Genomic DNA, 22,991 nt, shown 5'->3' with positions numbered 1-22,991 from the left:
AGAGCTGTAGGAAATCTCAAGAAGATGAAGAAACATCCATACGTCAATGGTGGCAATTTCCCCCCTTGATAGGCTCAGATACTTAGCAAGTCACTTTGTGGAACCAGAAGACATTGCCAGACACTCAATGACAACTGGCGAACATCATCAAAAAGGCTACTATCAAAGAAGTAATGTGAAACAATTTGAGAGATAGCACAATGAGACATTGGTCTGAGATAAAATAAGTCCTCAATAAACTAGCGCAGACCCTTGAAAAATCCTTTACTTATCAAGATTAACCCGTATGGGTATACTTTTTCGTTTCTCTGAATTATGCGCAGAATTCATACATAGATCTGCTCAGCGGATCTGTCCGCAAGCCAATCTTGGGAAATTTTGAAATATTCTGGGGAATTTTGGAAACTTTGAAATTTTCTCGAAACTCATTCTGAAATCTAGGGAAAAAAAATTTTGGGCATCCCATCACTGAATGACGTCATGCGAGACTGCGAATGAGGTCATGCTCTGTGAGCTGATCCATTGCGTTCATTCTCACATTCTCTAGCCGATCTCTCTGTCGCAGGAATACACGAGCGAATCCGTGTGTGAATTCTGCACATTATTGACTCATCAATCCCAAATTTGAAAAGGACAATTAAATTCTAAAAAAATTAGACTTCATTGAACCGGTTACAATCATAGACAGACCCACAACCGAAATGAGAATTTTAAATGATAAACTTTAAATACCTTTGACTAAATCCCCATCTCGTTTCTCCCACTGAGTCTTGTGGTCCCCGGTGTGAGGGTCTTTCACCGCATAGTCAAAGGCATACTGAGGATAAGCCTGAAAGAATCATGTTATTACACTCAATAAGCATCAGCCTTGATATATATATATATATTATAAGTATATTTTACATTTACCCAAATATTACTTTAATAATAAGTAGTTACCCAAGGTTCGTGCTTGGGCACGTGGGCTGGCACGGACTCCACAGATATCAGCAATACCACAACGATGGCTACGAAGGTCTGTAATCAATTAATCAATCAATTCATTGTTATAAATTTGTGACGCATCACAGATAAGTATCAAATGCTTAGCAGTAGCAAAAATATATATTTAATTTTCAAACTAACTGACTAACTGATTAGTACATACTTTCATTAGCTGACTATAGAATATTTAAAAATTTTAGAAAATATCATATAGTACCGAAGATATAAGCACGGCGGTTCTGCTATACTGCCGTTTGAATTATGAATTGTACTGAGTGTGACGTCACAGGACACAATTGCATACTTTTTACCAATGCTCACTTTGACTTGCCTACCAATGGACAATGGACAATATCAGCGGGAACATAACACGTCAATCGGTTTAATTGTTGGCAGATGAATCATTTAAATGCGTTGAAGATCGACGATTAATTTCGTTCATCCATTTAAGATATATTTCCAGCTAATAATAAAAACTAATTTTATAAACACCCTAATATAATAGAACTTCCTCCTTCTTCTGGCACTTGTAAAATTAGATTGTTAATGTTAATTTTAGTTATAAGTTTCTACATATGTAAATATATATTTTATTAAGATAGTAGTTATAGGCCTTAGTCGTAAGTCTCTAGTATATAAGTCTCGGACCTAAGTCACTAGTTTTAAGTCAGTAGTTCTAGTGTTAACTATTTAAGAAATATATTTGTACAGCGCCCTTGAGGTGATTTTTCACGAAAACGGCGCTACATAAATTAGCCAAATATTATTATTATTATTAAAGTTCATAACTTCGTCATTTTTGGAGATATCAAAAAACTAATTTCATATTAGGAGACAATCTTACTCGAGTTTATACAAATTTTCGCCCCCATGTTTAGTTTTTTAAAGTGTTGAATTCTGATAAAACTTAAAAAAAAATTACGGACAAATTTTTTAAATTTTCATTTTGACAAATTATTTCATTTTATACAAATTTATAGTCACCACCACACTACATATTTTGGCTTTTATGAAAGTTAAATATTTCCTTTTAATGACTTGCATTATCAATGTATTTTTTTTTCACTAGAGACACGTTGCCAGAAGGTTTAGTAAAACGTTTGTTTATTCCCTACCTTCATTTTGCTGTGATTGCACTGAGTGAACTATTGGAGGCTGTTGGACTCGAACTGACAAACAGGATTGTGCAAACATTATTTATATCTATCTCACAAGGATGCATTAGAAACCTTTTCCACCAATGTACTATCCTAAAATTAGTTGGGTTTAATGATGAAAGAGCTACATATGTATATGGGATTGGTGAAATGATTCACAAATGAAACTGTTATTCGTTGGTGAGTGAGTGAGTGATCAGTGAGCATAATCTATAAATATTATAAAAAATGTCTGTTGTGGAGTGGCTTGGTTTTTTATACAAATCTACAGTTTTATACAGAGATTGATGAAAATTTTCCAACTTGACCTTCAAAACAAGAAGAGGGTCACAGTCTGCGATTTTGAAAAAACCACCCCATTTACATTTAATAATAATAACATAGCATTTATATAGCGCAGTTTTGTGTTGTTTCACTTCAAGTGCTTAATAAACTTAAAAATAAAATTTCCTATTGTGTTCCTTTAAAAAAAAATTAATAACATAATATGAAATAACGAATAAACGGTTTACACAAAAGCAGAGAATAAAATTTAACAATACAGTGCTATTTTAGTAGAGGACAACAATAAAAGACAATAACAGTGCACGAAAAATAAGAACTTTAAAATTAAAATATTATATAAAACCGGAAAACATTAAAATATTATATAATAGGTGGACATTAAACATAAAAGTACAATAAGGAGGAAACCGAAACCAAACAATTACCGGAAACTTCAAAACCTGGCTTATATTGAGTATATTGAAAAGAAGCTTAGATTCATGAGAATATAAATGATTTTTATATTATTAAATATTATTTATAATTGACATTTACCAGCAGAGTTTTGATACTTCTTGATGAAATCTTGCATAGTTGATCATTAAAATGAGAGGAAAATTACTGTCCACATCTGATTTCAAAAAACTTGCTTAAACCGGGGAAACCTTTACCGGGGACTTAAGATGATGTATAAATAACAGTTTAGTCAACTTGGGACATTCCTCCTATTGGGCAGTTATTTTGTAGATCATTTGAAATCCTCCACAGTTATTTGAGCAGAAATTAGATTGCATGTCTTCATTGCTGATACTATTTGCATTGCGCAATTGTCCAAAATAGTTTGTTCCCCCCTCCCCCTCCTGCTGCAGGATGGCATGTGCAGGATGCACCCACAAGTGGACTGCATCAGATTTTAATGAATGCGGGTGAAACTTCTCAAATGCGTAGTTCTGCATGCAACAGAGCTCAATTAACCGTGACGTGTGCATAGCACTGTTTTAATTAGTCCATTGCATTGCCATTGAATGTGTTAGGTGTGCATTGAATTGAATCATTTTATTACAACTTGATATCTAAATTTTCTCCTTAGCAACAAATGCAGTTATTTTAGTGTAACCTAATTTTTATAGTATAATATGCAAATTTGAAGCCTACAATTATTTTTTCACAATCTACAATTTTTTTTTTTAAAGAAAGACAAATACTCCTGGGTTACGAATAACCTGACAATATTTGAAAATCTCCTAATACCACCACCGTAAGTGTAAAATGTTGCTTGTGTCATAATGGAGGACTTGAGCCCAGGAATTGAACTGACGACGCCTGGGTAGGACCCAGAAGCGATGTCAATTTAGTCACTGACCGGTATTAAATTTACAATCTATAAAGAAAAGTTTTTAAAAATCAGATGTGGACGGACAGGTGCAAAATTTCATCAATCCCGGAATAAAACTGTAGATTGTAAAAAATAAAGCCAGGCTGCCCGCCCACCACTTAAAACCTGCCACAGACACTCTTATTTATATATATTGATTTTCACGGTGTGTACAATGTCTTTAAAATCCACTACATATAAATATTACCTTACTACGTAATACATTATTTACAGTGCCCTTGGAGTGATTTTTCACAAATACGATTCTATATAAATTACTAAAGGATGCCGCAATACTTCACTATTGCTAATGTCTTTCTTGGACATCTCCGACTTCTTCCACCATTCACTACTGTATACCGCAATGTTGCTGTTAAAAAACTACATTACATCTGCTTTAATTCGACTCCTTATCTCATTCCAGTACAGAGATATTGAGGCAAATATTCCTCGGTTGTCCCCGACTCCTTCTTTAAACACTCCTGGCAAAAATATGAACAAACTGCAGGCCTTTTTAAGATATGCAATTCTGTAGTACATTATTTTGATTTATCTCATAAGGTTTATTTAGCCAGCGTTAGCAATGTAAGCGCCCAAAAATATTATTTTTACGACTTGATTACAAAACGTCGACTTTTCTCTACTTTCCATAAATATAATATGCATGTTTTATATACAGGGTGTATCGGCACGTACCCGACAAACTTTAACCAGCTATTCCTTAGCACATTTAGAGTAAAAAATGTTACGGGCACTTTGCTGTCCGGTAACATTTTTTTTTAATAAAAAATTTATTATTCATATTTTCACCACATGTCACCAATGTTTTATCCTTTGTCAAAGTTTGAAAACCCATCTGGCCAAATTTTTTTCGAGTTTTGTTGAATAATGTACGTACGTACCTACGTTGGTGCGCTTTTACAATCACAACGAAATGGCACGGCACCATTCGTCTCATTTTTAACTATTATTTTTTAGTGTGTACGAAAGAGCGAGGACACTTTTTGACACACATGCTAATAACAGCTGCTGAACACGAGATTCAATGCAAATGACAGTGACAGAGTGTGGATTTTTTATTTATTTTTTGTTTTTAATGGAAAAAAAATGTTACCGGACAGCAAAGCGCCCATAACATTTTTTACTCCAAATGTGCTGAGGAATAGCTGGTTAAAGTTTGTCGGGTACTTGCCGATACACCCTGTATATAAACCTTTCGTAAGAAATTCTCTAAATGATAGTGAAAACCCTATCAAAATCTAAAAGTTTAGAAGAACTAAGCACACAAACAGACAGATGCGGATAGCGTCTTCGTTTTATACTATTTAGAGATAAAGATTGTTATTGTTATTAGTTACTACAAAGCAACTGGTGATATGTGCTCACGCTATCTACTGTGTACACCTATCTTATGTATTTTACACCTTTCGACTTTTTATTGTGTATGCATTGTATTGAAATTTTTATTACCATTGAATAATTTGATTCTCTGGAACCAGTTTTTATTACATGCCTTATTCCTTATTGAATGAAGGGTCACTCACTTATCACCTCCAAAAGCTCTCCAGCTGTTCTTATTCTGTGCTGGTACTTCGCTGACCCAGTGTTGTTGGAGATAACCCACTATAGACATGAAATGCATATCAAGGATCTTATAACTATTTTTTTTAAATATTATTTAATTTCATCCACTACAAGATTTGTAAAACGACTCTGGTGAGCAGGACGTGTAACAAGGATGGAATATGGCCAACCACCAAAGATTAATGTCTATAGTATTCATTGGACTAATCAAAGGTCTCTGGAACATTAGTGTCCGTTGCGAGTGGAAAAACCAGTCAATAAAGCGACAACTCAAAAAGAAGATAGGGACTCTATCAAACAGATTGCCCATTTCCATATAAAAAGTAATATTTATGATTGCTTAATTAATTCCAGAGTTACAAATGCCTGCCCGGCACAGTCCTGGCCTCGTGCGTGGAGAGTGTGTGGGCCGCCCGCAAGACAACGCGCCACCAACCGCACCTGACAGCCGCGCTGTGGCTGTGGTGCGGCGCTCTCGGAATGCGCGTGTGGCTACCGCTCTTCCCCCCGCCCACCGCCACCTCGCGCCACTCGCACACCTTCATGTCCAAGCGCATCATGCTGCCCTTCCATCTCAAGATATACCCTCTAGGTTAGTACTGTACACAAACTAAAGGCTAAACACTGATTGATTCCTTGTAACATCGTACATGACACATGTAAAATAAATAGTGATTGCAACAGAGCTGTCGGTGACATTTCAACTCCTAAAAACATAATAAAATTACAATTTTAATGCATTTTTAAAGATAATATTGAACGAAAAGACATAAAAAATCAGGTTTTATAAGAGCCGTAACAAAGCTTGCTGTTTAAACTCGTTGCTTCATTGATGTTAAATATTCCAATATCTGAAGTGATTTCTCCACTCTGGCGTGACCATTGGCAAGTTAGTCCTACAGGCCAGGAGATAAAATAGGCTTTTCTGTGAGTGACGGAGATCGGGAACATGTAAATGTAAATGAATGCTCTCCTTGATAGCCGGGTTTCGAACCATCCACAAATCAGTCTGAAGAAATATGAAGCAATGTGCTCATACCTTTTGACCCGTAGATGGTTCATTCTGAACATACCCAAGAGAAAGTTAGTAGGATAGAGCTTGGCTTGTAGCTATACTCTCCACTAGCTTATTGCCCCACTTTCTGGTCCAAAACCTTCCCCCCCTTCATTTTATGGCCCTCTTGGTTGTTTGAACTACTAAAAAATGTGTTATTTCTTCTTTACAGCAATACTCTTTGAAGATGCAATACTCCTGGGTGCAGAGAACGACACCATGCTTTACTCAACTGACTCCAACTCCGTATTCTCCCTCCCCTTTTGCATACTAAACCGCACTGTAAGTACAACACCAAAACCCAACATTTGTCATCAAATAGGCCATCAACGCCATTTTGAATTTTCGACATTTGTCACTTCAAATTGTTATTTGTCCCCGATAACCGCCGATTCTCGGCACGTCACTGTTCGGTTAAATTTTAAATCGAGTTGTTTAATAAGTCTGATAGATTTTTACAAAATTGTTATGATTTAAAAACTTAAACGCTGATTCATTAACTCCAATATTATGCAACTCAAAATGTTGCAGTCTGAAGAAGCCCAAAGTGGGGTGAAACCGGTCCGGTTACAAATAAATAAGTGGATTAAATAATGTAATGATGGACTCCACCATAAATTAACAAATTTGATTATAAAAAATATTTAAAAAAAAAAATGAAACTCAATTCAAGTTGATTGGCAAGTTATTAAAAATATTAATTTCAGTTATGACTCCATCTGTCTATCCGTATCTCCGGTTGAATGAACTCTAGAACTCAGTTTTTTTTTGTATTTAGGTGTCTTCATTTTAAAAATTGAAAGTGTTTAAGAATTCAGGCAAGCGATAAAGAGCCTACCTAATAATATTTTTAATATAAAATTATTTTAATTGCCATTTTCAAAATTCGAACTCATTGTCGAGAATTCGACTATCAGTGATTTTTCACGTGAAATATGTGAACCTGTCGACAAGAAGAAAATTCCAGGAGCACAGAAATGTTATAGGGTAATATGTGTTAATTTCCACAGTGGCACTAATGTTACAGAAGCACAGAATTTAAAAATATTCTTTTTTATTTTACTCTTTTATACGCCCATAGAGTTTTTATATTGGTTACATGAAATGGTTACAATTTTTATACCATTGTTTGTAATAAGCAATGGATGCACAAAATAATTAATTACATTATTATTACAATGGTTTACAATTAGATGAAAAAAAGAAATCTAAAATTATCAGAATTTTTTTAATTCTCCTGTGATTTTTCATGGGTTTTGCGCTACGAGAATATAATAATGTTTGTTGTTTTGATGATTTGCAGAGCCAAGTGTACCTGCACCAGATATTACGGCAACTGCTCAGGAGAAACCTGGGCTACCACGCCTGGGAGATTGCACGCAGCTGCTCCAGCTTGCCTTACTTCCCCCACTCACTGGAACTACTGCTTCATGAGGTAAGCATCCACCCACTTCACCACCAACTCTGAATTATTACATTTCAACCCTTAGGAATCTGACTTATGGACGCGGCGTCCAATCGTCCAGCGTTCCCTAGCCCTTTCCTAAGCTTAGTGAAAAATGACAAATATTGTATATTTTTTAAACAAAAATTAATTAGTAACTTGACTATTTCTTCACCGTGATCTATTTTCAATTTTTTCCAAAACATGAATTCCAACATTTAAAAATCTTTGAAATAATCATTGGATTTTTTTACTCTGATGTCTGCCTTTGTATCATAAATAAACAACTCACTACATCGATAACTTCGGGCTTCTTGCATGAAACAAATTGATCCTAAAAAACCATAGATATGCCAATATACAGGGTGTATCGGCACTAACCCGACAAACTTTAACCAGCTATTCCTTAGCACATTTGGAGTAAAAAATGTTATGGGCACTTTGCTGTCCGGTAGCATTTTTTTTTCAATTAAAAACAAAAAATTTTAAAATTTCCGCACTACATCACTGTCATTGGCATTGCGTTTCGTGTTAAACAGCTGTTATAAGCAAGTGTGTCAAAAAGCGTCTTCGCTCTTTCGCACACACTAAATAATAATAGTTAAAAATGAGACGAATGGTGCCGTGCTATTTCGTTGTGACTGTAAACGTGCGCCAATATAGGTACACACGTGCATTATTCAACGGAATTCGAATAAAATATTTGCCAGATGGGTTTTCAAACTTTATCAAAGGATAAAACAGTGGTGACATGTGGTGAAAATATGAATAGTAAATTTTTTATTAAAAAAAAACGTTACCGGACAGCAAAGTGCACATAAGATTTTTTACTCCAAATATGCTAAGGAATAGCTGGTTAAAGTTTGTCGGGTACGTGCCGATACACCCTGTATAGACAATAAAATTCTCATTTGGAGCATACTTATTATACTAAACACCAATGAAAATCTTTTAAAGTTTATTCCATAGATTTTCAAAGTTTTTCATTGGTGGATATAGTTAGGCAAACATATGACGTCACAATATTTCGGTTCCAATTTTCGATCAGAGTTATACCCCCCTTCTCTGTATATTGATTTAATGAAATGTTTAAATCAAAATAATCAGGTGTGAATGCTGTCCTTATTCTACCAGTATTTACGCTGGGAGGCCCATATTAGCTCCATAGCAAAGAGACTCCGGAAGTTATGCTATATTATACACTCTCTTCGATCAATCCTTGACATAAAAACTTTAAGAAGTATTTATTTTGCTCTATTTGAATCGATAGCAATTTATGGCGTTATAAGATGGGGAGGTTGTACAGCATTCATTCTCTACCCTCTAGTGACCGTTCAAAAACTTCTGCTAAGGGTCATCTTCAAAGGTTTCTCTTCTCATCCATCAGAGCCACTTTTTAGGAAACTCGCAGTCCTAGACATTCGCCATCAAGACAATTATCATCCTTATCTGGAAAAATTAATTTATAAACTCTACACAAAAAGATATAAAATGCAAAATTCCTAAAACAAACACTACCTTTTCACAGAGACAATACTCATATATCGCACCTAAAATATTCAACGCACTAAATAATGACATCAAAAGATCAAGATCAATTACTCACTTTAAAACCGGTGTCCAAAAATATCTGAAAAGGGGTACTGTAAATATAATCAACCACAACAACACGGGGATGTGCTTGGTGGTCTAAACATTCCTAATAATTGTAATAACCATTTCACTGAATAAAGAATAATAAAAAATAAAAAAAATATTTCAATTGAAGATGCTTCGAAGATCTAGCGTCATTGATCCCTTCAGCATTGGTGCAGAGTCGGGAAATATGCCAATCATTCGTACACAGTTGACGTTTGTAACATGAGAACGGATCGTTTCTACATCTCGTTTTTGAGTTCAACTGGGCTTTGGAATGACCCTCTGCACGGCATCTCAAAGATGACATAGATATAATAATTTCCCTCAGGGCCTCACATATTAATACAGCACCAAGCACCGTTAAAATTAAAAAAGATGAATTTTCGAAATTTTTATGTTTTAAGTAGTTTTCAGGAAAAAAAACTAGAATTGAAAATCTTCTACTGAATAAATATTTTTCTTTATGGATACCCTGTATAATGATATTACTGTTGATTTGATTCGGTAATTAATATTTTTATATAATTTTTAATTTAAGGTTTTGGAAGAAGAGGCTACCAGTAAAGAGCCTATTCCGGATGCACAGCTCCCAAGTGTCATTGAATTTATTCAAGAATTCCCCGTTTACCTACAGGTAAGAAATATTAGCAAACGCAATACAAACACCATGTCGGTATTTATAAAATCAGACAAGATGATTGTCTGCAACAAAGCGAGAATAAAATTGTTCAACACTACCTAGCTGCGTTCTAACCATATTTATAATCAATAAAATTGTCTAACACTACCTTGCTCCGAATTAGTGTTCAAACCATATTTATAATCAATAAAATTGTCTAACACTACCTAGCTCCGAATTAGTGTTCAAACCATATTTATAATCAATAAAATTGTTCAACACTACCTAGCTCCGAATTAGTGTTCAAACCATATTTATAATCAATAAAATTGTCTAACACTACCTAGCTCCGAATTAGTGTTCAAACCATATTTATAATCAATAAAATTGTTCAACACTACCTAGCTCCGAATTAGTGTTCAAACCATATTTATAATCAATAAAATTGTCTAACACTACCTAGCTCCGAATTAGTGTTCAAACCATATTTATAATCAATAAAATTGTTCAACACTACCTAGCTCCGAATTAGTGTTCAAACCATATTTATAATCAATAAAATTGTCTAACACTACCTAGCTCCGAATTAGTGTTCAAACCATATTTATAATCAATAAAATTGTTCAACACTACCTAGCTCCGAATTAGTGTTCAAACCATATTTATAATCAATAAAATTGTTCAACACTACCTAGCTCCGAATTAGTGTTCAAACCATATTTATAATCAATAAAATTGTTCAACACTACCTAGCTCCGAATTAGTGTTCAAACCATATTTATAATCAATAAAATTGTCTAACACTACCTAGCTCCGAATTAGTGTTCAAACCATATTTATAATCAATAAAATTGTTCAACACTACCTAGCTCCGAATTAGTGTTCAAACCATATTTATAATCAGTAAAATTGTTCAACACTACCTAGCTCCGAATTAGTGTTCAAACCATATTTATAATCAATAAAATTGTTCAACACTACCTAGCTCCGAATTAGTGTTCAAACCATATTTATAATCAATAAAATTAAGGTGCTCCCATAGCCGCTGTGCCCACATGATGCACAGATGGGGCCTTAAAGAGTCGGCGATGTGTGAATGTGGTGCGGTGCAGACTACCGAACATGTGGTCAACGAATGCCCGCTCCATTCATTCCCCGGCGGGATTGATGAGGTCCACATGGCGACGCCTGAGGCCCTAAAATGGCTCGCAGATCTAGATGTCCCCCTCTGACCCCCCACCATACGAAAGAAAAAGAAGAATCAATAAAATTGTCTAACACTACCTAGCTGCGAATTAGTTTTTTAAATTTGCATAAAAATTTAATTTATTGAAAACTGCAGGTCTGAAGGTTTCTGCAATAGCTCGGTGGGAAAACAGTTTCTCAGTTAGTTAACCCCTCAGGCCAATTTGTTCATTTTTGGGAACATGTAGGTCTCAGAAGTCGCCTTTACCCTCATGGCGAGAAATACGATCTAAACAGTGTTAGAAAGAGAAAACCTCACGCTTTATATTCAAATGAAGAAATTAACCACAGAAGAATTAAAATATACATCCTTATGAAACCAAAGGTTCCGACCGCAGTTTGAATAAAAATTATGAAATGCAAGTTTTTTACTAATTTTTTTTTAATGTGAAATGACATAAAAGTAAGGTGACAATAAAATTTGTAATACATTTCTCTAATTTTCTTTATCAGTAATTTAGGTAAAAAAAAGTAAGATCTGCCATTTAAAAAAAAAAAAAAATGTTTTATATTTCAAAAATTGTATGTATATTTTTAATATTAAAATTTGATTTAAGTGTATTTCATCACCTTTCAAAAACAATATATAATTTTCGTATGCATTCACAAACATTACATTTATTTGGATTGTATTTCAAAGTGGAAATACTCCGGCTTTCTGACAGAATATGCCAGAGGCCTGAGGGGTTAAAGATTTTGTTTTATAATGAATATTTACTTTTTTTGTTTCAGACGATCGTCCAATGTGCCCGTAAGACAGAAATAGCCCTCTGGACCTACCTTTTCTCTGCTGCCGGAAAACCTAAAGAATTATTCCAAATGTGTTTAAGCAGAAAGATGCTGGACACTGCCGCATCATACCTTATTATTTTACAGGTAAACAAACTTATATATAAATTCTTTCTGTGGCTACCTACTACCCGGTACCTACCGGCAACGGCTAACAATTAATTCAAATATTCGAATCGGAAGAATATCAACATCTTTGGATATAGGCCGATTGCCTTAGAAACTTCCCTTGGTAATATCGTGGATCAGAACAACTTAACTTCTTTCTCCTCACTTCAGTTGTATAAAGAAAATAAGATTTCAACACGTGTTGTACTGGACACCTACGCCAGTGACATTGACTGTAAAATGCCGGTTTCCTCTCGGGGGTACCTTGGGTAAAGATTTGCAATGAAACACAACTTCGCAAATGTTGTTGGACAACTGACTGGTTGGGCCAGTTGTTTGCGTATTTATTGTGTTAAAATACAGTTTCTACACGTGTTAATGTGTAGCAATTATTCTTACATCTAAACAGAAATATTACGATGCATCATAGCGCCGAGAATTAATTACTAAGGTCCCACAGTTTTATTGTGCAAGTAATTCATCCTTGAAATGGCGATATGACATGTGTACGGTGATTTAAATTCTTAGCAAGATGACTCATCGTGCGAGATAAGCCTCAAAGGATTCGGCATCGTAAAATGTGTGATGTCAGAATATTCATTTTCTTAATTATTTAATAATTATTAGGTACATCCATCTGCTGTCCGGTACACGTGTCATGGGTCAATTGATGAGTGATTTACGTGTAATGTATTTAGTTCAAGAATATCACATCAGGGTCACCAATTGAATGAATATGTTTATTTATATTTATAGGTACACTGGTTATAATTATAATATATTATTAAGTTGATGGAACACATGAAAACTGAATTGAGAGGAAGATACTCTCAGTATCACCCTGGTGAAAGACCTCCATTCATAATTGAAACGTTGCTTGAAATTCGAGTTTTGTGACCAGATCTGAATATCCAGGTACTTTCCCACCTTCCTCTTCCCCTTCTCCTTCCCCTCCCCGCTACCATCAGCCTCACAATGTACCCCAAATGGGGATGCCATTATCTCACAGTCTCCAGAGGGTTGGAAGCTGTCGGGACTCACGTGCAGTGCTCATACGTTTCTCTCAAAGTGACAAAGACCATTGCAATACCATGAGGTGGTAATCATTACAAAAACATATTTTTCAGTATATGTATCAATAAGATGACACCTTTTTGTACTCGTCCATTAGGTTTAGAAAAGTGTTTGAATATTTGAACTTGAGTGTAGTGTGTTGAATTACCTTATTTGATATTGACAGAATCTAGAAAGCTCTTCAGTCAGTCGCCAGCTGGCCACAGTTCTGCTGGACACGGCCCTTCAGAGCTCTCGTTGGGACCTCGCCAGAGACCTCGTCAGATTTCTCCGAGCCATTGGTTAGTCACCTTTTACTATATTATATTATCGCAGACGATCTGGGATCTAATAATATAATTAAATATCGACAACTAAGCTGAATCATGTTCAAGTTCTCTATCAAACTGCAGACTAAAACTTCCCATCTCTCCCGATGCCTAAAATACATTTGTAATGTTGTATTTGCAGATCCGAACGATGTAGAATCTCCAAGGAACTCAGTGATCATGAGCTCCAAGTTCTCCATCAACCCCCAGACAGCCCCCGTGAGCCCCAATGCCGAGGATCTGTCTGTTATTCTAGGCAGCATGCAGGTAATAAACACCAGACTAACTTCTGTAAAGTTGAAAGTGGAAACATGGTAAAGGAAGTGTATTAATAAGTAATAGAAAACAAATTCCGATAGGAGAGGGCAACCAGAAGAAGAAAACGAGACTGAACAGTGCATTACATATTTATAGACATTGTCGTGAAATTAAATACCAACAAAATGATTATGTGTTATGTTTATTAAATTGAAGAAAAATGGTAGAACCTTGTAACGCATTGGAACATCGATCCCTGGTGTTTGTTACAATAACATCGATACTCAATAAAATATCGATATTACAGCTGTCAGCGTTTATTGGTACATGGTTCATTCTGGAACGAGCGGTCTCAAAGTAAGATATGTGCACGGGTTTTTTGGGACGAGGGGGAATGGCGACCTTACTAAACATGTGAACGAGTCAAGGAGCTGCTATAGTTTTAAATTTCTCTTGGTTTACCTTTTGCTTTAATCCTTAACATTCATCGATTCACTTATAAATATGACATGGGGCCCTATTAAATGTTTCATGTTGATCGTAGCGATCACGCACGTCAATTTAAATTATATCAATCTGATAAAAATTCTTCGAGTCACTCCGTCCCCTGAGATATTTTTATTTAATCAAATTAGAGGCATAATCTACAATCAAGAAAATCTTTATAAAACTGTTAGGTTCTCCTGTACAAATAAATCTTGCCGTTTGATTTTTGGTTTTTATCTCTTTTCTTTCAAAACGCCTAAATATTATTACAGATGACAAATTAATAATAATAAATTTTACAACCTGTAGATAAGATGCCTTGTGCACAGCTTGACTACTAAAAATAAAAATATTTTAGATTCCAGAGGCACTGGCGGAACCGCTGTACGTTAACAGGAATATTTTAGACAAATCATGATAAAAGCAATATTAAATAATCTTAACACTAGCCTTAACACATTGTTTCAGCGTGATGTATAAGTTTTATATGTTAGGGTGACACACTACGCTATAATCTTACTCAGGAGAGGGAGTAAGATCAATTGGGGAACTGCCGCCGATTATCATTTCTTTTTATGGTATCTGTCATTTTGACAGATGACAGCCGCGTAATTACGGCGCTCCATAAATTGTTCTTGTTCATTCTCCTGCCATAGGTAGGAGAAGGGTTGCATAATTTTAAAATATAGCCTGGCTAGCAGATCACAGGGCATATCGTCACCACGCCCACACTTATAACACATCATCTTTTTAGATGTGACAGGTCCGTATGGGATTGTATGGCAATCAATATGGCATTATATAAAACGCTTTGAACTTAGCATAATCTGTAACCCCCTTTAATGAATAAAAAATAAATCCCTCTTTTAGGTAAGCCGAGGCCGCAGCTTCAGCACCACAGTAACGCCACGTATCACGGTGGAGAACGCCAAACACAGCGTCAGTGAGATGGTCACGACCACCCAGTCTGGCATTAGCACCAACAGTCAACAAGCTGTCAACCGGAGGAAGAAGTCCGTGCCCACTGGACGGGGTGATAAGTAAGTTAATCGTCTCCACAAGTGTCTATCCTAAAATAATTTTTTGGTTGAAACATACATTTTTGGCTTTGTAAAATCAGTTTGAAACAAACCCGGCATTTTCTACAGTGTTTTTTTAAAATGTGAATACTGCACGACTTTAAAATGTGAATACTCCCAACTGCTCCCAACCGTCTGAAGCCAGTGAGACTATGGCATCCTGAATTGGGGTATGTTGTGAGGCTGAAGGTAGTGAGGAGCGGAAGGATATGGGGATCTGGTCATCAAACACGGCCAAAGCCATTTCAAGCAACTTTTCAATTCTGAATGGTGGTCTTACACCAGGGCGATACTGAGAGTAACTTCCACTCTGGAATTTGCTACAAGAATACTTTATATTTTTGAATGAATAAATTGTGAAATAACATAAATTCATCAAATAAAATTTTCTTGTGCACTCCGGGATCTGAACCTGCGAACTTCGGATTGCTAATTGAAAGCCTTACCCCTCGACCACAGAACCAGGAGTGTAGTCTACATTGTTTGCCACAATTGATAAATAAACAAATAGTCAATGATACATAAATGGTTATTTATCATTTGTTGAAAATGGCTGTAAATAATATATCATTATAGTTGGAACATGTTTCTTATACCCGCAATCCCTGGGTGCGATCTTGGCACTTTGAAGCACTCATCTACTAACCGTACCATATTTATACATATACCGTCTATATTTGTGCCACTTATTTAGTTGTCTCTTTGACTTACCAGGGAAGCGTGTTCTGGCACTGCGGAAGAGTTCTTCATCGACGTGATGCTGCAGCGCCACGCCCGACGCCTGCTGGCCGCTGGCAAGATGTGGCAGCTCGGCCACTTTGCGTCGCGCCTGGACTTCCACCTGGTGGCTTGGCTGGCCACGGAGAAGGAGCGCGCTGCCCGCGTGGAGAATGCCGTGGGCTGTCTGAAGCAACTGCACGAGGACTTTGAGTGGCCATACCCAGCGCCGCAGCAGCCGCTTGAGCTGGCTCAGAGGAAGGGCAGCACTGTGCCCTCCACGCCCTCACCCACGGAACACGCTAGCTATGGGGGTGACAGCGGATACGTGTCGCTTGCCATGGGCGGCGGAATGCACCATGACATGCAGGTTGGTTATTCTATTTATTGCATTTCTATAGTCTGAAAAAAATTTCATTCAAGTCATTTATTTATTTACTAGTTGTACCCCGCCACGCGTTGTTGTGGCTCAGTCGGTCTGTGTAGATAGAGAAACAATAGCGCGTGTTGCTTTTACTTCCAACAGATGATGCTGTTTTTCAAAAAAAGCATGTTATTACTTGTCACAGCCCACAGGTGACATCTATATAATATAGGTATATAAAAACCAACACATATTCGAATGCAACGTTGTGTCAAAATTTCAAAGCAATCGTTGAAGAACTTTTGGAGATTTAAGATTTAAGATTTTGAACAAATGAACATTTACATTTTTATTTATATAGATAGAAGATTTATTAACGGACCATGTCCATTTACAACATATTACACAAAGTTAATGCAAGGAGAAATGTTACAATATAGGATAATTAAAAAATTACAGCTATGAGAAATATGGCACAAAAACAATAAAGATAATGTCAAATCAAGACAGGAACAAAGTTTTGATGGAGTTCACAATAATCTAAATAAATAAATCTAAATATCAAACAAAAATCATTAAGACTTACACCAAATAATTCAAGGTCCTGACTTGAGTTGACAAGTCTGACCATTCTGGATATTGATGAATGGTATCTATAATTTGTGGAGTGTTGATGTGTAGTCTACGGGAAGGGGTATTGAAAGGGACGAGTTGCAACAAAGTAGGTGGGTCAATCATACTGTTCATAAGTCCTGCAAAAGATATTAGTTTACCAGCCATGGGTAAGTAAGGCAAGTTACTTGTACATATACATATAAGTGTGGTTATTGATGTGAGGAACAAAACTGGACCAAGGACACTTCCTTGTGAATTTTCAGTTTCAGTGCTAGTGATAAATCAGTGTTTATCGAAATATTATTTTTACAGTTTCATACAAACAACAATATAGTTAGGTACCATGATTCCATTGTACGCTTTTACATAATTCAATTGTATCCTTTACATTACCTACCTCACTAGGTGTAACCTGTTCTGAGGTAGGTGACAGGAATGTACAATAAAAATATGTTTGTGCTATGTTATTGACAGATGGACCTAGTTCTGCAAACTGGATCCAACCCACACGAGCATATTTTTGAGATAATTCAATTTTAAGGAAAAGTCAGATTTAAAAATCATCTGTAATTTCTGTTACTTAGTAGAAGATTATGTTTTATTTCAAATGTAATATATAGGATTTACTAAGATGGAGGAATAAAGAGATAATCATTGAAATTGGCATGGATCTTTTTAACAAAATGCTATTTTGTGGGTTGGATCCTTTTAACAAATAGGTACAGATATACATGATAAAAGATATATGACTGAAAGCAATTACATTCTATGTCTTTAATTAGAAATATCAGAAAGGAAGATTTAAATGTTATAAAAACAACAAAAGTGGCTAAATAAGTATCGAGTTCACATCTTCATCCATCAACATCAAAATCTGAACTGTCCGAAAATCCATCGGCATCATCTTCAATAGAGTTTTTTTCAAATGAATTTTATATGTAAATCCCGTGTGTCTTTTGGAATGACAGTTAGTAAAGATTTCAAGTCTTTCAACTTTGCAAAGTTAGCGTGGCAGCAAACGACCCCTTTAATGTCCACTTCAACAAAGGCTTCCTCAAACGAAGATCTCATCAAAATGGAGAAAGGCTTATCTTTCTGCAAGAGAATTTCTTTAGTTTTCAACCATGAAGCTTTTTTCCATGTGTTGTTATTTTTCTATACAAAATATTCTTACCCAACCCGACATAGCCGAAAAACTTTGAAGGGTCCATTTTATTGACCGGGATTTTTGCATTTGCATGTCTGCATTACGTGCATATGGTCTTCTGGAGTGTATACATATCCTAGTATGCATCTTCAGTGCCGAATTAGTTTGGCCAAAGTCTGTAAACTATCAGCAGGAAACTATGTCCCGATTCTAGAAACTGATGGCCGATCGTTTCTTCTGTTGGATGGTCATTTAGAAAAGCATTGAGCATCAGCACCATCTTTATGTTTCGGTTTTGACAGCTGCAACTCTCGCTCCTCCGCCAACTCCTGAGCACCCCTCCGAGCTTAACCTTCTACCCATACATTGCTAAAATTTTTGTCGTCTGAACCAACGTGAATTCTCAGATTGTACACCCACAGCTGTCTCTTACAAAAAACTATATTTGTAAGTTAAACATTATGGTTTCAGCCTCAGGATCACTTTTAGCCATCATCAAGTCACTTTTCGTTTTATTTTGCAAACACTTCAACAAATTGTTGTGAAGTTCATTCAGCTTCTGTTGTGGATTTTTTTCTTGAACAGCAAAAGCATCACACTTGTTGCACGTATATTTTGTCAGAGGCTTGGTTCGCAGATTGAACCTAAGAAAACATTTTTGTATTTTGATAGGGATATTTTTTTAAATGCAGTCTTACATACCTCCACTTCATATAAGTCATAACTTTTTTGATTTTCATCTAGGGCATTAGAAATTTTGCATTACAATTTTCATGTCTGTAGTATTTTTAGAATTAGTATAGCTCATATTTTTGTGTTTCTTTCTTTCCTGGTAAACTCAAATTTCCTCTTTCTGCCTTTTGACGGCCTAACCTAAATAATTGCCACTGACAATTACGAAAGTCCATTCATTTCATAAAAACAACAAAGGCACCTCCAGCTGTTAATTTTATTTGATATTAAAAGCTTTAAAAGATCCATTGCATTTTACCGTGAATACGTGGATCTTTTATGTTAAAATAAGTAGAGATAAAACAAGGCCATTTTATTTTGTAATAAAGATCCAAATTGATTGGATTTCGTTGGAAAAATTAATAAAATAACAATCATTCGATACATCCCAGTGTTAAAAGGATCCACGTGACCTGGATCTATTTTGAAAAATCAAATACATTATTTGTACCTTCATTTGAAATAACGCAACAGGAATCCATGTGTTTTGGACCCCACTTGAATTTTTAAATTATTTTTGCAAACTAGATTATATACTAATAATAAATACTGAAGACAATATTAGTGATTTCTAAACGAAAATCTGAAACAGAAAAATCAGAAAAGGAAACGGTCACATCTGGGACTCGAACCCAGGACCCTTGTCTTTCCGGGACAGTGCTCTACCGACTGAGCTAATGGGACCCTATTCCCCTCGGTCACTTTTAACTGTATCATACTTCGAATAAGAACCACTAACATTGTCTTCATTTTTTCACCGCACATTTTTATTGGCAACTATCTTTATGTATGATCGCAAGATTCAACCCGAACTAAATGCAATCCAGACAGCGTCTTTTTTAGATAAACCTATCTTATTTTTTATTTTTAATGTGCGACATCTGTTGACTTTTCTGCAAGTCTAGAATGAATATTAATTTTTCGGAATAACTTAATTGAGTAAAACCTCAAATTGTAATATTTAAATACTGAAGACAATATTAGTGATTTCTAAACGAAAATCTGAAACAGAAAAATCAGAAAAGGAAACGGTCACATCTGGGACTCGACAAGGGTCCTGGCTTTCGAGTCCCAGATGTGACCGTTTCCTTTTCTGATTTTTCTGTTTCAGATTTTCGTTTAGAAATCACTAATATTGTCTTCAGTATTTAAATATTACAATTTGAGGTTTTACTCAATTAAGTTATTCCGAAAAATTAATACTAATAATACTTCTTGAATCTTTTTTGTAAATTATAAATACCCGCTAACAGACCTCGGTAATATTTTACACAAACATAAGTTTTTACTGAGATACTATATAGCCTGGATCTATTTTGTAGAATATGGAAGAAAAAAAATCTCTTCGCAGTGGCAGTTTTAGTGTTCGCGCTTAGAAGCTGCAGACACGCATCTATTTAAGCTCCCAGATTTAAATTCTCCTGAAAGGGTAGTTCTTATACTAGTGTTCTTAAAGTGTGTCCTTATAAGTGAAATATGCCAAATTATGTGTTTTTTATGTTAAAATAATTGTATAGTGTAAATTCTGATAGATATGACATTTTCAAATATTGAATGTAAAAGTTTTATTCAAAAACTTTTTAGCAGACATAGTTTGTTGAATGGTGCAGTGCGAGTTCACAGATGCATGCCACATGTTTTCTGCTGGGACGGTGCGATGACCGATATAAGGGTACGTTGTATTTTTTGTGTGAACTTTCGAAATGGGTCGTAAGGGTCATAAATCATGATAAGATATACTTTGGACGAATTGTGTGCTTTACGACCCTTGCCAGTTAAAAACAATATTAATAGTGATAATGGCAGTGATAATGACAAAAACCATAGTAATAATGATAATAACAATAGTGTACTATTTCCCCGACGTAAGGGAAGAAAACGAGGGTGTAGAGCCGGGAGGAAAGTTAAGCTAGTTAAAATCTTGCGTTTAGCACAAACCAGGAATGCTCGTCCGCCTAAGTTTTTAACCGTTGCCGCCTGGAATGCGCGATCCATTGGAAACAAACACGATGATATTGTGGATCTGATACGTGACAAAGGTATTCACATTTTGGCGCTATCGGAGACTTGGCACGAAAATGCAGACTCACTTTCAATCAAAAACCTTCGATCAAGCGGGTTCTCGGTTTATGAAGCTGCAAGGCCCATTAAAGATGATACAACGAACATTAATTTTACAAATCATGGGGGAGTTGCAATTGTAGCGCAAAGTGGTATTCGTTTAGACAGTATAGGGATACGTCAGATTTATACTACTTTCGAGTTCGTCAGTTGCAAGGCTTCTGCCAATGGTGCATCCCTCGTCATAATCTCCATCTACCGTCCCGGGTCGTGCGCACCGACTGCAAATTTTTTTAATGAATTCAGGTCTCTCCTAGAATGCACCTCCAACTACAACTGTGATGTTATCATTTTAGGAGATGTAAATATTCACCTAGAAAAGAAAACTGAACTCATGTCCAAAAAATTCACCAAAATCCTGTGTGACTTCGGCTGCGAGCAGTGGGTAAACTCAGCTACTCATGATGCAGGAGGTACACTTGATGTAATCATTTCCCGAGTTGGGTCTCCCCCGAATAAAACTCACGTGACTGACATTGGACTATCGGATCATCGTCTCGTCACATCCGTGTTTGCCTTCGATCCTCCAAAATTGGAGTTTAAATCCGTTATCTCTAGAAATTGGAGAGAATTCGACTTCGAGGCATTTTGCAATGAACTGAAAATCTCACCGCTCTGTGATAAGGAAAAGTTTTGTAAATACCAGGTAGAAGAGTTAGTAATTCTTTATAATTCTACGCTACTGGCATTACTTGACAAAAATGCACCTTTCACAGAGAAGGTCTGCCGCATTCGAAATGGCTGCAAATGGTTCGATGCTGAATGTCTCAAGAAGAAAAGGGAAATGCGAAAATTCGAGAGGTTGTACAGACGAAACCCGACTTTCAGCAATCGGCAACTTTGGATTGCGAAACAAAATGCTTACAAGGAAGAAGTAACGCAGAAAAAATCTAACTTTTGGTGTGAACAAATTGAAGCAGAAAAGGACCCTCGAAAACTGTGGCAAAATATAAAAACTTTATGTGGAGAGAGCAATATCAAGATTGATTCCTCTCTTGAAGCGGATAGTCTTGCGACATATTTTAGGAGTAAAGTCGAAAAAATTCGGGCTCTCGGTGGGGTAGGAATGCCTTCTGTCGCAGCAACAACTCCGCTCACTGGTAACTTCACTACTTTTGCAGCAGTAACTGAAGAAGATGTCGTACGTGCTGTGAAGTCTTGCCCAAACAAGCAATGCGCTCAAGACCCCATACCGACCTGGCTCTTAAAGAAATGTCTCCCGGATATAGCACCTGTAATTACCGAAATTATCCGGAAGTCTCTTGTAAATTCACTTGTACCGGAATCACTTAAAAAATCAATTATAACTCCAATACTAAAAAAACAAAATCTTAATACTGATAATACAGATAATTACAGGCCAATATCCAACCTACCATTCCTATCAAAACTGCTTGAGAAAATCGTTGCCAAACAATTAGTGGGGTACTTGAACTCCGCTGGTCTGTTTGCCAAAAATCAATCCGCTTATCGACGGTTTCATTCAACGGAAACTGTTCTTTTGCGGGTTGTTTCAGACTTGATCATCGGGATGGAAGCAGGTAAGTTGGGTTTGATATCTGTTCTTGACATGAGTGCGGCATTTGACACAGTAGATCATAGTATTTTACTAAATGTGCTTGAAACCGAATTTGGCGTTCGAGGTGATGCACTCCAATGGATGACATCGTACCTGTCTGGACGAGTAGCCTCAGTAACTTTCAATAAATGTACATCACCTGAAACTCCCATAGAATTTGGAGTTCCCCAGGGTTCTGTCCTAGGCCCCATTCTCTTCATTCTCTATACGAATCGTCTTGAACGACTAATTCACTCAGCTGGCTTTGAAT

General features: G+C 36.1%; 1 protein-coding gene across 1 annotated transcript in view; it reads left to right on the top strand.

Moving 5' to 3' along the window:
* Positions 1–22,991, top strand: part of Rich (Guanine nucleotide exchange factor subunit Rich) — a 62,414-nt gene that overhangs the window by 35,201 nt on the left and 4,222 nt on the right. Inside the window, exons 15-23 of the mRNA XM_089639031.1 lie at positions 5,719–5,956; positions 6,591–6,700; positions 7,722–7,853; positions 10,039–10,134; positions 12,097–12,240; positions 13,502–13,616; positions 13,786–13,910; positions 15,258–15,427; positions 16,181–16,553. Of these exons, the coding sequence (XP_089495157.1) occupies positions 5,719–5,956; positions 6,591–6,700; positions 7,722–7,853; positions 10,039–10,134; positions 12,097–12,240; positions 13,502–13,616; positions 13,786–13,910; positions 15,258–15,427; positions 16,181–16,553 (1,503 nt within the window). The remainder of the gene's footprint in view (positions 1–5,718; positions 5,957–6,590; positions 6,701–7,721; positions 7,854–10,038; positions 10,135–12,096; positions 12,241–13,501; positions 13,617–13,785; positions 13,911–15,257; positions 15,428–16,180; positions 16,554–22,991) is intronic.

The sequence above is a fragment of the Hesperophylax consimilis genome, chromosome 13, assembly GCF_061612785.1.
Source record: "Hesperophylax consimilis isolate HC1 chromosome 13, BYU_Hcon_1.0, whole genome shotgun sequence".
Lineage (NCBI taxonomy): Eukaryota > Metazoa > Arthropoda > Insecta > Trichoptera > Limnephilidae > Hesperophylax > Hesperophylax consimilis.
The sequence above is the reverse complement of the archived record's forward strand: the minus strand, read 5'-3'. Positions and strand labels throughout refer to the sequence as shown.